The sequence below is a fragment of the Elgaria multicarinata genome, chromosome 1, assembly GCF_023053635.1.
Source record: "Elgaria multicarinata webbii isolate HBS135686 ecotype San Diego chromosome 1, rElgMul1.1.pri, whole genome shotgun sequence".
NCBI lineage: Eukaryota > Metazoa > Chordata > Lepidosauria > Squamata > Anguidae > Elgaria > Elgaria multicarinata.
Genome location: NC_086171.1, coordinates 178,767,289 through 178,782,246, shown reverse-complemented (window position 1 = coordinate 178,782,246; position 14,958 = coordinate 178,767,289). Strand labels below are relative to the sequence as shown.

Sequence of the window (14,958 nt, the reverse complement as noted above, 5' to 3'; positions counted from 1 at the left end):
TAACACTGTTTAACTACAAGCATCCCTTAAAGCTGGGTGCATGAGTGTAAGTAAGCAAATGAGATATGGTTACTTGCTTCCTCCAGGGAGAGGCCACATTGCACTTGCTGCAGAGGAAAGGGAGGGAGCAGGAAATAAGAACTTATCAAGCTACAGGACATTCTCTATCACCCCCTAGTGTCTTGAAGCATGTGGAGTTCCATTTATCCAAAGTAGTCTTCTTCTGTACGATTGTGTTTTATGATCCTCATTCAGAGGCCAAGCTGCCTTGAATCCATTATTTGTGAAAAGGCTGGATGGAAGGTTTAAAAATAAACGACTGAACTGCAAAAAATAACTTAACATGGATGTTATGTTTGCAACTATTTTATCTTGTGATTCACTCCATTTTAAGTCTTGCTGTGAGTCCCTATTTCCTGATCATTCTGACTATATTCAGTGGGTGGAGAAAAGGAGGACTGGAGCTTTTCAGTTCTACAGAAGAGACAAGTGTTTCTAGTTGATAATATTCATTACAGGGAAAGGAGAAATACGCTTGGTACTTCTATAAGAAGGCTATCCTGTAGAAAGATCTTTACGTAGCCAAAACAGATTCCCAGAGTTTACAGAACTACAAAAAATGTTTAGGGGGAAAACCGTGAGGTGTTTTTTTTAAAAAACAGTCCCATGAGAACTGCTCTCTGACCACAGAATGTTTACTGACTATATTGGGATAGGGGTGGAATGTGGAGTTCAAGGAACGACTGGAGCATCCTGGAAATATCCACAACTTTTTAGGTTCCACTTACTGTTACATTCTGATAAAAAGTAGGAATTAAGAACTTAAAACAATAATGAATTGTTCAGCAGGTTTGAGGAAACCCGATAATAAACTGATTATCACTATGAGAAATTCTATACTGTTATACCATTTATTTATTTTTATTTCAGTTTCGAAATAAAGTTACCCAATTCAAACTACAGTTAAATATTAACCAAGTAAGTATTACTAAATCAAGTTTAGGCTATTTCTTTTCCTTCTATATCAAGCAAGCAATGTGCTTCTCAGAAAATCTATAATCAAAAAATTCTATTTACCTTTCATTCAAAGGAACTGGCTCTGAAGACTTAATTATCACCAAAAATATTAACTAAAATTACTATAAAAGTGAGAAGACATAATGAAATAACCAAAAAACATTTCCTGCAAGCTCTATTCATCTGCATATTATTTCAGACTTGCATACTTCTGGGATACATATTTTATACTTGAACCCATTAATACCATGTAAATATCAGAAAAGAAGATATTTTTGTGTTAGTTTTAAACATAAATATCGAGAGGTAACATTTTTAGACAATTACAAAAGGGGTTGCAAAAGAATTGTAGGCTGAGCAAAGATTATGTTAAGTCTGCTGCATTTTTTTACGAATTTCCTCTAGTTCTGCCTCTCGTTCCCTTAGCAGGAATTTAAGTCTTGTAATTTTTTCGTCTTTTATTGTTTCCTCCAAGTCCGGGGGGCTGAATGGAAAAATATCCTCTCTGAAAGAATCTTCACTAAAGAAAGTTTCATTTTCACAGCAAGGTGAAGTGGGGGTCAAAGTGTTGTTCTCTTCATTACTTTGAACACAAGAACGAGGGTCACAATCCACCTTCTGAGAGAATTGCAGAAAGCTTGCAGGATTTTCTTGCTGTGATACAACTTGTCTGCAAGGGCTACTCTGGTAATCCATTACTGAATAAGAGTTTGTACATTCCAAATTTGGGTTCAGTTTTATATTGTCTTCAGTTTTCCTCCTTTTTGTATTTGCTAACATTGGTGGTGTTTTTGTCTCACTCTTTATATTTTCTTCTCTCTGTTCTCCAAGTATCTGTGTCTGAAGAAGAAAAAATCATTAGGCAGTACTGCAGACTATAAATAACTTACATAGTTAAAAAAAAATTAAATGATACAACTATTTAAAGGGTTTTATAAGCAGCTGAATTTATATTTATTTAGGAAAATTATTTCATATTTTGAACTAATTACTAAACTTTCCACCAGTGTGGTCCTCACCTTAGGATCATTAAACCTCTATAGCTGGCCAAAACCTTTCAAAAAAACAAAGGCAGACGTAAAGAAAATTCCAGAATTCATATAGTCAAATCCCATTGATTAGGCCAACTCAAAGATGAGTTCAAACCCATGTCTAACTTGGGCAACTGATTTCAATGGGACCTAGGTCCAATAGCTTAGATCCAACTCAGTATTTTCAAGTTCTATTTTGGAGAACACCAAGCCCCCGTCTTTACGGCGGCACTTTGGCACCTCAAGGCACCTCGTGCCCGCACTTGCACTCCTTCCCAACATCTGCACGGGAAGGAATACAAGTGCGAACTTTCTCAGTGTTTAAAAGTAAAAATAAATAAATAGGGGGGACAAAAATGGGCAGCCAGAGGGAGGATACGAGGAGAGGGGGCAGGGACTCGGGGCAAACCACCTCTTCTTCCTCTGGCAGCCCGTTCTTTCCCCATTTATTTTTATTATCTGTATCTACGCAGCTGCAGTGATAAAGGTAATAAAAGTGTTAAAAGGGGGGAGGAATGGCCCCGTTTCTCTCTTCCCCCCATACCCATTGGTTTTTCTTTTCTTTTTTTTACAATTACAGGCACATGGCCACCCATGGCGACCCATCAGGAGGCACCATGGGCTCCGCTGCCAAAAAAGTTGGGGTAAGTGCCTGACTTTTTTGGAGTGGAGTTTCCAGGGTTTGTTCCCAGATGGCTTTGCAAGGGCGGCTGTGTCATGTAGATGACCTGCTGCTACTGCGAAGCCACCCTGGGACAAACCCTTCGTGTAGACATGCCCCAAATGTCCTCAGTGCTGTCAAGGTTTCCCACCATACCCTTTCTCATTGACTCTTCCTCTCCTTTAAACTTTTTCCTTAGCCCTAGTTACTCCACCTATTGTTCTCTCAGGTTCCTATTTTATACCACAGCATATGCTTTCTGCTCACTCCCTTGCCTTCAGCAACCTCTTCCACTCATTTTGTAGTCTTCATCTTTGTTAACTGTTCACACAGCTCCCTCTGTTTGCTTTGCAGTTAAAATATTGGAAATCTTTTCATGACGTCATAATAGGTCAGCCAATCACTGCGAGGCCCCATCACTCTTAGCACTTAACAATATAGATGATTGTCAATAGAATTCACATAACTAAATGTAAATGTACAAATGATATATATATATATATATATATATATATATAATTATATGTATAAACATTTCAGATACCCTTTCTTCTTCTCTGGGTTCAGGTTTAGTAGGTACTTCCTGCAGCAAGTTGCAAGAGTCAGTCATTTGTACACTGTTGGAACACAGAATTGTTCCTGATCTTGCAAAAGTATTTGGTAAAGGAATTTTCCTCAGATATACTCTCTCCTCTTTAGAGAGACCAAATTTTTTTCTCAACTCAAGATCCTGTTTTCCATTTTGCTCTTTCCTATGTTTGATCTGAATAGCCATTCCTGATGAGATCTTGTCAACCTGAAATAATAAACATTCAGCATGTAACTTTGCCAGAACATCACAATTAGACTGTGCACAAAGCTTTAGATATTTGTATAATTCCCTAGAATGTTTACAGCTAGTACCCTAGTAAGTCATCAAACCCCCCTCCCTGCGTGAAAGTAGAAACAAAGTTGTAAGGTAGTGCAGTGTGAAAATTAATGTGTATTGTTTCAAAATAAGCAAGTCAGCTTACTACCACTTTAACAATTGGTAAACAAAAACATAAAATATTTTTAAAGGGAATGAAATTACCTATATGAACATAATATAGTTCACACACATTAAAATGTTTTTAGTGAAACTGAGGCCAAGTTACTCTCTAATCCCAAAGAGTGGCAGCATATCAAGAGGGAAACCAAAACAACCCCTGAATGAAGTAGTGTTCGTTTGCAAAGGAAGCCTCCGCGTGAGAAAGGACTCCTCATGAGTAGGACCTTCCTTACAAGGAGAACTTTTTCCAGAAGTCTAATGTGCTGCAGCTGAATCCTTAATGGGGCTCTGGAAATTGAAGTGTGTATGCCTTAGTCCTAGGCAGGGAGGATTGCTGGAACAACAACACCTCCCAGGACTCTGCACCCTAGCTTTCTTGACCTTGCTTCTTTGGACTGATCCCTTATGCTGCTGACCCCTGGATTTCTTATATGACCCTGTTTCTTGTACTGTGATTGTATTAGACTCTTTGCCTACGCTTCTGACCCCTGCCTGCCTTTTGGCCTTTGAGATGCATTTGCCTCATAGACTGCCTTAGTATTCAGCCTGAACCAGCCACACAAAGGCAGTATCCAGCTTTTAAAACCAGTAATCAAAGTGACTTGCAAAAAATAAAATATACTAAAATATGACTTTAGAAATATAAAAGTAGCATTAAAACCCACTGATACATGTGAATGTTATGTAGCTTAATGAAAGTGCAAGGTAAAGCAAACCAACGCCAACTCCTTTCGGTTTAACATGCTACTTCAGCAGAACTATAATATAATAAACAATTCTATATCACATGCCCACTAGTGAATCTGCTAGACCTCTGACTCCTGGGAACAAGGATTAAAATCACTTGTGGAGGTGGGGAGCGGTGCAACAGTAGTTCTATTTGTGCAATAATCAGAAATTGTAAACATTAATACAAAATTTCCTACAAAGTATTTCCTTTTCTGTCAAGGATAAAAACAAGTGTGACCTTGTTGTTGGGGATCCATGATGGAACGTAAACAGATAATAGTTTAATTTGTGTGTGTGTTTTATCCAGTGGCAAACAGGAGACAATGAAGCCAGTTTCACAAAGGTTTTATCTTTGTTTTAAGTACCCTTATTTGCTCTGGCAGTTGGCCTAATAAATCCAGTTCTTTTGGTTGCCAATTAGGAATCATAATTATTTATATATTGCATTTATATACCGTCCCATAGCTGAAGCTCTCTTGGCGGTTTACAAAAATTATTAATTTATTTTTGCTTTTAAAACTGTGCTTATTAGCTAAATACTGATTTAAGACACTTAAAGATTCATACTGAAGGCTCACATACTAGAGCACATTGTACCAGTTACCTTTTGCTCTTCCTCTTTAGAAGCATCATCCACTATAGCTGGTAATAAAGCAGCAGCTGCTTTAGGAGAAATTTTTTTCTGTATGTTATGGTATTCATTTCCTCTTGAAATTGGTTTTTGAGCAACATTCATTCCAACAGGAATGTTTCCTGATCGGGACACTGACTCATGCTGGCTGGTACTGCTCACTTGCAGATTCCCATGTGGGGATGAAAAAAAAGTGGTTGCAGCTTTTATACCCAGGTTCCCTTCTGACTGTGGGCAAGGTCCCATATTCTCACTGGATTTCGTGTCTTTTCCAATAGATGCAAACCCTTTACTTTTTGACAACACTAAACTGACAACTTGGTTGGTTATTGTACTATCTGCAGCTGAACTAATTAACTGTGATGTTTGTTTTCTGAAGTGCGTTTCAGCACTGGGTGATGCTTGTTTGCCATACTTGTTTGCTGACACAACACTGGACTCTTTTTTAGTCAGTAAATACACTTTCCCATTGTACATCACCAGGGCATTATCTTTTATAGAAGTAATTTTTGCTTGGCTTTCACCCACACTGTTAGAACAGGCAGGAAGAATACTGGCAGGGTTGCTTTTTACATCCTTCATGTCAACCAAGGTTTTCAAGATCTTTGATGCCACATGATTTGATGACTTTACCGGAACAAGGCAAGGTGCTGATGGCTGTAGGTTTTCCTGGACAACCCATTTCATAGGAGCTGCCTGCTTCTCCTCACTTTGAGATGTTGCCATATCTTGGGCAGAACTATCAGCTGCTGTTTCTGGCATTGTCAGTATTGAAGATTTTGAAACTTCTGCAACTACTTCTGGACATATATTTTGCAATGTTCTAGAACTAGCCGTTTTCACTGTTTTTACTGGTGACACATAAATAACAGTTGGTGTGTTTGTAACTTCACATGTCCCAGAAGCACTTGAGGCCGCAGCTGCCAGTATCTTCTGTTGAATTGTTGGTGGCAAGAAAGAAGCAGGAACAGATTTGACTTCTGCATCAGCTGGTATTTGGAGGTGATGTCCAGAAGGCAGTACTGGAGGCTTCACAGTAACAGGAAGATTCTTTGTTTTCACAAGTACATATTCTGCATTGCTTTTGTCTGAACAAACAGAGATAGCATCCTTTTTCAAGAATGATCTATCACCTGAATGAAAGTTACTCTGAATGCTAGATACTTTTGATGTAGTTCGGTTTGCTTCTTCCATAGAAGTTGTATTCACCTTTTCCACTTGCTTTGGCAGAATTAATTTTCCAGGAATAGCACTTTTAAATTCAGGAGTTTTAACGAAGACATCCTTCAAATTATCATGAGCAGACATTGAGACATTTGCTTTTGTGTGATCAGGTATGACTGGAGGTTGAACAAAGGGCATAAAATTTCCTAAAGGTTTAGAAACCGGAAGCAATTTGAGAAGGTTTTTTCCATCCAACCCTGTTGTTTGAACTATTTGGTATATACAACCTGTAATACTTAAAAAGAAAAATGTCATGTAAATAACAATCATTTCATATATTGTGATTATTTTATGAGCCCAATGTGTTCTGCATTTTATGAGCCTAATTCTTACTAGGAGAGGCATTTCAACCTTTTAGAATAGGGAAAAGACTGGATAAGAAAAATCATGGATCCACCATTTGTGGGTCCTGCCAAAGCACAAAAATGTGGATTTGAGGCAGGGATCCCCATGATTTTTATAAGGAAAATCTCCCAAACCACAACCTAAGAAAAGAACACATGATTTGTCTGTCTCTCAACAGAATGAACCACAAAACACAGTTCCACCACTCAGTGCACAGACTGAACCAGAAAAACAATGGGTCCACCACTCATGGGCATAGCCACGACACAAAATCATGGATCTGAACCTTATATGGGATCCACAGGACACCTTTGGCCACCTTTCTGAGCGAGATAAGAGGCGCAGAAAACCGGGACCCCGAGGGTGGTTTTCCTCGGGAAGAGCCAGAGGCCGCCAGGGGGCCTTGGAGGGATCCGACGCGGGAGGAACCAACGCTATGGGGCGCTGTGGTGTCCCGGCGCTCAGGCGCTTCTTCCCTCCGCTGCCAGAGCGAGGCGGTGACAGCGAGGGGCCGGCCGACCCCCCCCCCCCCACTTTGCGATAGGCCACGACACTCTCTGGGCTGTCTCTCCCTCGGGAGCGAAGCGAGCCCCGCTACTCACCAGGGCGAGACGGCACTTCCAGACGCCCCCTCCCCTGCGCCCCGTCCGTCCGCGCTCCGACCTGCCCCCTGCGCCATTTCCGACATAGGAAGCTCAGGAGCGGGGAAGGGAACCTCCGAGCGCCTCAGCTCCGAGAGGATAGAAAAACCCCAGCCCCCAACACACACCTCATAGATTACGCTCAAATCCAAGCTTTTGACGTACTTCCGGGCTCGGGAGCTTTTGGCAAAGCTATTGGCTACCTCTCCGTCGCGTTTATTCCCGGGCTCCAATAGGAAACGTCTTTCCAGCTTTTTCTTTCAGGGAAGAGGGCGCTCTTCTGCTATCTGTACAAGCGTGTCAGTTAGCGCTTCCGGGAACTCGAGAGAACAACTTCCGGGGTGTTGCTCGCACTTCCTGTTTAGGGAAGAATAATTAATAGTAACTTTAGTTCGGCTGTATTTTCATAAATCGCCATGCTCACTTTCTCTTAGTGTCTTTGTTTTCAGGTTCAATTGAGGCTGAGGAACCTACTGCATGGAAATCTTGAAGGCTTTGATTTTTTTAAAAAAATAATAATCCAAGTTTTGGCATAAAAACAATGAGTTCTGAATTTTTCAATGGAAAATATACCAAGTTCTGTATTCATATTTCAATGTTACAAAAAACATGGCCAGCTGAGAAAGAGGATAGGGCACCTGATCTTTAATAATTTTGAATAAGGGGATTTCAGTTGGTGTAGCTTGGCATGCAAGTTACACCTGCTGAAATTTCCTCCTCTAAATAACTATTAAAGGTGAAGAAGATATATCTTCTATTTCACTTGGTCACTCTTAATACCCATTAACTAGAGACCCTAGTAATCCCTGAACTTTCCCAGATTTCATTTGAACCATAGCTAACCCAGCAGATAGAAAGAAGTGGGGGAATTATGATAGTGAAGCTCCCTCCAGTATCTGAGGCCATAAGCCTGTGTGCACCAGTTGCTGGGGAACATGGGTGGGAGGGTGCTGTTGCATCATGTTCCACTTTGTTGGTCCCTGGTCGGTCACTGTGTGAACAGAGTGCTGGACTAAATGGACTCTTGGTCTGATCCAGCATCAGGGCACTTCTTATATTGTTACTGTTTTCCCCACATCATCATTCAATTTGAAACAGTGAGTGCTGATTTGCGGCATTTCAAAATTCATCTTATTTTTTTATTTCCCCCCCTTTATTGTGAATTTAACAAAACAGAACAAAAAATTAATTGTGAAAAAGAAAAAAATGAACTACATATATAGGAATGTCATCACTGAGAGCCAGTGTGGTGTAGTGGCTAAGGTGTTGGACTGGAGTCGGGAGATCCGGGTTCTAGTTCCCACTCGGCCATGAAAACCCACTGGGTGTCTTTGGGCCAGGCACAGACTCTCAGCCCAACCTACCTCACAAGGTTGTTGTGAGGATAAAATGGGAGAGGAGGAGGAGGATTATGTATACCGCCTTGGGTTCCTTGGAGGAAAAAAGGTGGGATATAAATGCAATAATAATAATAAAATTAATCAGATATACCATTCATAAAAAAGAGTTCATATACTTATCCACTCACAAGTGAAATTCATCTTAATTATACCAGTAACTCATTTTTATAAGAAGTATTTGCTCAAATCCATTGAAGCAGTAGTACTCCTAGTTAGCTTTCCAAACATGCCATGTTTTATATCAGGATCAATATTAGAGGATGGGCTGTTGCATGCATTTATGTATACTAGGCTAATAAGCAATGCCTTTGAGCTCCATCAGATGAGTGTTTTATTGCATGCTCGCTACTGGGCATTCACAGATTTTCATGGGTCCCTCTCACAACGTCATCTGCCTCCTGAGCACCTCCCGCCTCTTCTAGCCTTCTTCACACAGCAACAACAAAAACAACACCCCAGTAAGTCCGACTTATTTTTTAAGACAGAAATTGCCACTATCTTCTGTGTGCAAGAGTTGCAGCACGATCAAAACGGCCCACTGAATGAACCATGTGCATGTTGTTTACTTCCTCTGTCAAAGGAGGAAGTAATGAGGGACAAACATGGGCGGAGAAGCAACAGTAACCGTGTGATGACACTCTTTTTCTTTCAACGGGTGGAGGTGGTAACCCATATCTGAGATACCATTGCAAAAATACAGGGAAAGTCCTTCTGTGTATATAAAATTCTGGTCATTAATAAAAAAAAATTCTTTTCCTGGCCATTTCATTTGTACTGTGTCTTATTGGGTACAGAACTGATCAACTACCCGCCATTTTAAAAGGTTAAAAGAAACTGACATGATACAGTTTCCTGTGTTCTTTTGGCTCCTTTAATGTATGGTATCCCTAAGTGTTTTGTGGGGGAGGAGATCTCTTCCTTTCTTGTTACCATATTATTTTCGTTTTATATTAAACCAAAGAAATGCTCAGAAAGCACGTGGAGAATCCTAATCAGAAAAGATCAATTTTATTGTGGTAGCCATGGCTATATTATAATTGTGAGTATATAGTTACTCTATTTCATTTAGAGTGCAATCCTATGCATGCTTAGACAGAAAAAGTCCTATGGCCCCCAGCATTTCCTAGCCATAGTTGGGTCATGCTGGGCATTGTAGAACTTTTTCTGTCAAAGCATGGGATTGAACGTCAAAATGAGGAGGGAAAAAAACACTATGTGAAACACTATGTAAAAAAACACTATGTGAACGTAAAGAAGTCCTTTGACTGTTCCATTTTGACTTTTTGATTCTTTATGTTATTCTGTTTGATCAGCTCCTGAAGAAGGATCGGCATATCCGAAACATCGCGCATTTATTCAAAAAGTTTTTTTAACAACATTTTTAAAATATTCAATACACCTGTACAAAGAGATTAAAACTTTTCTACTTTTCAACACTAGAACCTATCTCTCTTTTTCATTGGTAAACATGGGATTGCACTCTTAGTTATTCAACAAAGGATTCGAAAAGCAATCAACTTGGTTATTGCTTAATAGTCATTAGAATTCCTTACTTTTCTAGGCAGCAACTACACTTTTCAGGTGCAAACCAAGAGAACTGTTGTGATGGTAAAACAAGATATGTTCTGAAAATAAACACATAATAAACACATAATAACAATATAAAGCCACAATGGCACTTGCCCAACTATTGTCTGAGATGTAGCTGATGTCATCAAGGGGCTGCTGTTTAGATGTGCTGCTCTTCATGACATAGGAGAAAATTGTGGTTTATAAAGTTGGTTGGTTTTCAAACATTTACCTATTCTGTTCCTTTAGGATGCTGATAGATTTTGAATTAGGTGTGTTTACCTTTAATTCATTACAAATCGTATTTACAGGTAAGATTTGGGTTATATTTCATGTATATATATTCAGAACAAAATTTGAAGGGAACAGTGAACATCACATACTTATTTATAATTCAGCCAATGGTGCAGCTGAAGAGCATAGTGGCTTACAGACATTATTTCTGAAATATTTACAAATGTTATGTATTTGAATAGACCATAATGAATTGGTTAGCAGAAAAGCCTACTAATAAGTGATACCTATGTAGGGTTGCACCTGTGTGGTGCAAACTCCCTATGTTTTCCTACTACGGCTCAGTTCTGTTGGTGAGCAAACACTTCCCACCCACTCCAGACCCAGACCCCTGGCTGCTCTTGCTTTGGCGTTGGTGGCAACCAAGAGCTTAGCAACAAGCTAGCCAAAATCAGATATCTTCTACTGTTGTAATTTTTATTTCATGTTGGTAAACTGGATTGCAGGCTGTTGTAGTGGGAAAATGGTATATCCTCTTAAAATAAAGACATGTATAACTCTCTGAGGTCACAATGGTGCCTACACAACAATGCTCTGAATTCCATCTGAATTGCCAGTTGCTCCTTTTCATTTCAAAACACACTTGGGACAGAGTGGACTATAGAGGTTATTGTTAGGTTCATCATAGTTTTGCTATGTGTTGTATTTACAGATAGGATTCCTTTATGTTTTATTGTGTTAGCTAGTAGTTCAAGTATTAGTAATTTAAGAAATTTAAGTAAGTTAATAATTTAGATGAGTTAATATGTTACATTTGACTGTGTTCTTTCATGGAGATAGGACACCCAATGTAATTGTCATTTTATTGTAGACTAGCTGATATACCCGGCATTGCTAAAATATGTCTGTGAGGTAATCATCTTAAAGTAATAGTCCAGTGCTAGGCATGTGAGTTAACTTTTAAACAAATTACTCTCTCTCTCTCTCTCTCTCTCTCTCTCCCTCTCCTCCGACGCAGGCCAGGGCTGCAGCTCTCCATGACCATCTTCTGCTTGGGGCTCTTGGCGGGAGAAGGGAAGCCTCCAAGAGCAGCTGGGTTGAAGGCTGGCTGTGCCTATCTCAGACTGCGTTTCTTGCTCACCAAGTGCTCCACCAGGAGGCTATACTTGCCCCCTTCATCAGGCCTATTCAGGCCTGAAGATGAAGCCGCTGCCATGATTTTCCTTGTCCCCACAGAAAATGAAAACCACAACTCCTAGCATGCCTTTCGCTGTGGTGCCCGACTTGCCCAATGGGAGTCCTGTCACTGAGTCTAATGGGAAGTGTACTCTGGCCAAGCCAGTCCACATTGCACTGTGCAAGTGGTGCCCGTAGATAGGCTGTGAGGGAGCCAGCCAACTGACTGACTGATAGTTAGCTCGGTCTTTGCAGTCGACGATGGGCCCAGAGCTGCAGCCTCCTTCCCTCCCACTCCCAATGGTACTTAGCAACCAAGGCAGCCAGCCCAGGCTCTCTTTTCAGGCCCAGGATGGAGAGTCACTTCCAGATGATGGCTGCCGAGGCCTGCTTGTCTTCCCTCCCACCCAAGGTGTGCTGGGAGTTGTAGGCATAAGCCTAGGTCCCTGAATAATGTATTAATCTTTGAACACCATCTGATGTGTAGTGGGAGACAACTGAAGAGCGGGCCTTCTTAGTTGTGGCACCCTGCTTATGGATTTCTTTTTCCCAGGCAGGCTTGCCTACTGACTGCAATTATTATTATTATTATTATTATTATTATTATTATTATTATTTGCATTTGTATACCGCCCCATAGCCGAAGCTCTCTGGGCATTTTACATAAGATTAAGACACTTATAAACAATATACAAAAAATTAAAAACCACAAAAACATACAATATACACATACATTTAAAACTAGGGTGAACATATTTTGGAAACCAAAAAGGACAACATGGTTGGCCCCCAAGGGGCACGCCCCAGCACCAAGGCGGCGTGCCCACCCGAACATAGCCTTGGTCACATGTCTGATTTTACAGCACACATTTAAGACAAATCTGTTCTACATAACATCTTAATGTTAAAATCACTGAAATAAAGAACAAGTGAGAGATTCAATGTATCTGAAATTAACTTCACTCACTCCTACTTTTGTAGGTTTTACTGTACTTTGAAGCTTTTGCTATACTCTGTGTGATACATTCTCCCCTTCCCTCAAATATCTTTTCTGACTGTATCTTCACTCATTGCAAGCTGCTGTTGTTGTTAACAGGGTTTGCTACTGGCTGTCCTGATGGCTGGCTTTTGTTAATTCCAATTTTTTAAAAAATGCCTGTGTATAATTGTCACAAGTTTCTCTACTCTAACATTAGGGTGGGTGTTGTGGCAGTGAACACTACTTTGCCCATTCACACTTCTCACTTATATATATTACATTCTCAAGGGTTGTGTGTTAGCACCACTTCGCTCCTCCAGACTTTGAACTCCTGTCTACTTCCTGCACAAACGTGACTCTGAGACCCTCTTTCTAATGCCCTGCGTTTCATGCCAGCACCATGGGGCTAAGTTACAATAGATGTCTCTGGGTTGTCTGTGCAGCCTCTGTTGTCTCTCACTCTAAGTCATTGCAGACAAACCAAAGCCTCCAGCCTCGAACAATCTCTCCCCACCCCTCTCTCTCTCTCCCCACCCCACAAAAGTCTCCCAATGGTCCAGCTAGGCTGCACACTTGTGGCTTGGGATATTGCTTATTGCAGGTTATTGCTTGGTCATGTCTGGTGACTCTTACATTATTATTATTAATTATTATTATTATTTCCCGCCTTTTGCCCAATACTTTAAAAACCTCTGCCACCAGCCGCCTCCACCTCCTCTCCTCCTGCACAACTTTGATGCACTCTTAAAACACTCTGCGTGGCAAGCCAGCCTCAGGGCCAAGCTACAGGTGCATCTGGGTTGCCTTCAGCCTCTCTCTGCCTTATGCCAGCCTGCCAACATTTCCAGCCTCAAATAATCCCCCACCCACCCCTCTCTCTGCCAAAGCCTCCCAACAGTCCAGCCAGGCTGTGCACTTGTACCCTGTGGCTGGGGGTAGGGCAACAGCTTATGGCTTGGTTGCATCCGGTGACACTTGTTTTTTTTAAAAAAAAACTCCACCGCCAGCCACCTCTGCCTGCACCAAAACTAGACTCTGAGACACTCTTAAAAAGGCTCTGTGTGGTACAGCTGCCTCTCAGGGCTCAGCTACAGCCATCTCTGAGTTGTGGCTTCAGTCTAACTCTCTAAGAGGTATGCCAGCCAGCCAAAGCCACAAATCTATCTATTTTTCTCTGGTATGCATTTCAAATGTTCTGCATTGCATCCCAGCAGTGCAGTCAGAGCCTAGCTCACAAGTGTACAAAGTGAAGTGGAAGGGAAGTGGTAGCAAAGCAAAGCAATGATATGCCAGATTCCAACATTTGCAGCAACAGGGCATCCACAAAGAAGAGAGCCTCTCTCTCGACTGGCACCCTACTGTTGGTCGTGAGAATTTTTCTCTAAAGATGACCCTTCATCGCCCATAATGTGGAAATTTGAGAAAAAGGCCTCTGGCCCATTCTGTTTTGCCCTGTGGGTGGTTTTGACTGACCTTTCCTTTCCCACATTTTAATTTGTGGATGCCTTGCCTCTGCTGAGCTCCAGGTACCCGACTGCACACCAAATCTGCAACAGGAAAGGTGCCCTGCTTGCCCAGGACTTCTTACCTAAAGACTGGAGATTCCCTTAATGCCAAGGGCTGAAACTGCTCAATATGCAATACCCCAAAGACGAGGTTTGACAACCTGAGTTTGAAGGATATGGCTCCAGCAGTTTTAAAACACAATAATTTTAAAACTTTGAACTTTTAAAAAAAATCCTAAAAAAAATGGATGAACAGATCTGATTCAAACTTGCCATGGCTAAATCTCTCCTTAAGAGCTATCATGGTGCCAACTTTCAGCCCTTTATCTTTAAAAATGTCATTTAAAAAAAATAATTTTAAAACCTCAAACTTTTTTTAAAAAACCTAAAACTCAATGGATGGGCAGATCTGTTTCAAACTTGGCATAGCTAAAGTCCTTGTTAAGAGCAATCAAGGTGCCAAGTTTCATCTCTTTATCTTTAAAAATAACATTTAAAAAAAATGATTTTTTTAAAAAAAATCCTAAAAATCAATGGATGAACAGATCTGTTTCAAATTTTGTATGGCTAAAGCTCTACCTAAAAGCTATCATGGTGCCAACTTTCAGCTCTTTATCTTTAAAAATGACGGTTTAAAAATAATAATTTTAAAACCTCAATTTTTAAAAAATTCCTAAAAAATCAATGGATGAACAGATGTGTTTCAAATTTGGTGTGGCTAAAGCTCTACCTAAATCCTATCATGGTGCAAAGTTTCATCTCTTTATCTTTAAAAATGACTATTTT

At 40.5% G+C, this 14,958-nt stretch overlaps 1 protein-coding gene across 1 annotated transcript; it reads right to left on the bottom strand.

Moving 5' to 3' along the window:
- Positions 1–1,154: 1,154 nt before the first annotated feature.
- Positions 1,155–7,355, bottom strand: LRIF1 (ligand dependent nuclear receptor interacting factor 1). Its single transcript, XM_063144255.1, has 4 exons — positions 7,271–7,355; positions 5,073–6,558; positions 3,254–3,505; positions 1,155–1,851 (listed from the first exon to the last, which is right to left on the bottom strand). Exons 1-4 carry the CDS (start codon positions 7,345–7,347, stop codon positions 1,387–1,389), a joined length of 2,280 nt encoding a protein of 759 aa, XP_063000325.1. The 5' UTR covers positions 7,348–7,355; the 3' UTR covers positions 1,155–1,386.
- Positions 7,356–14,958: the final 7,603 nt, after the last annotated feature.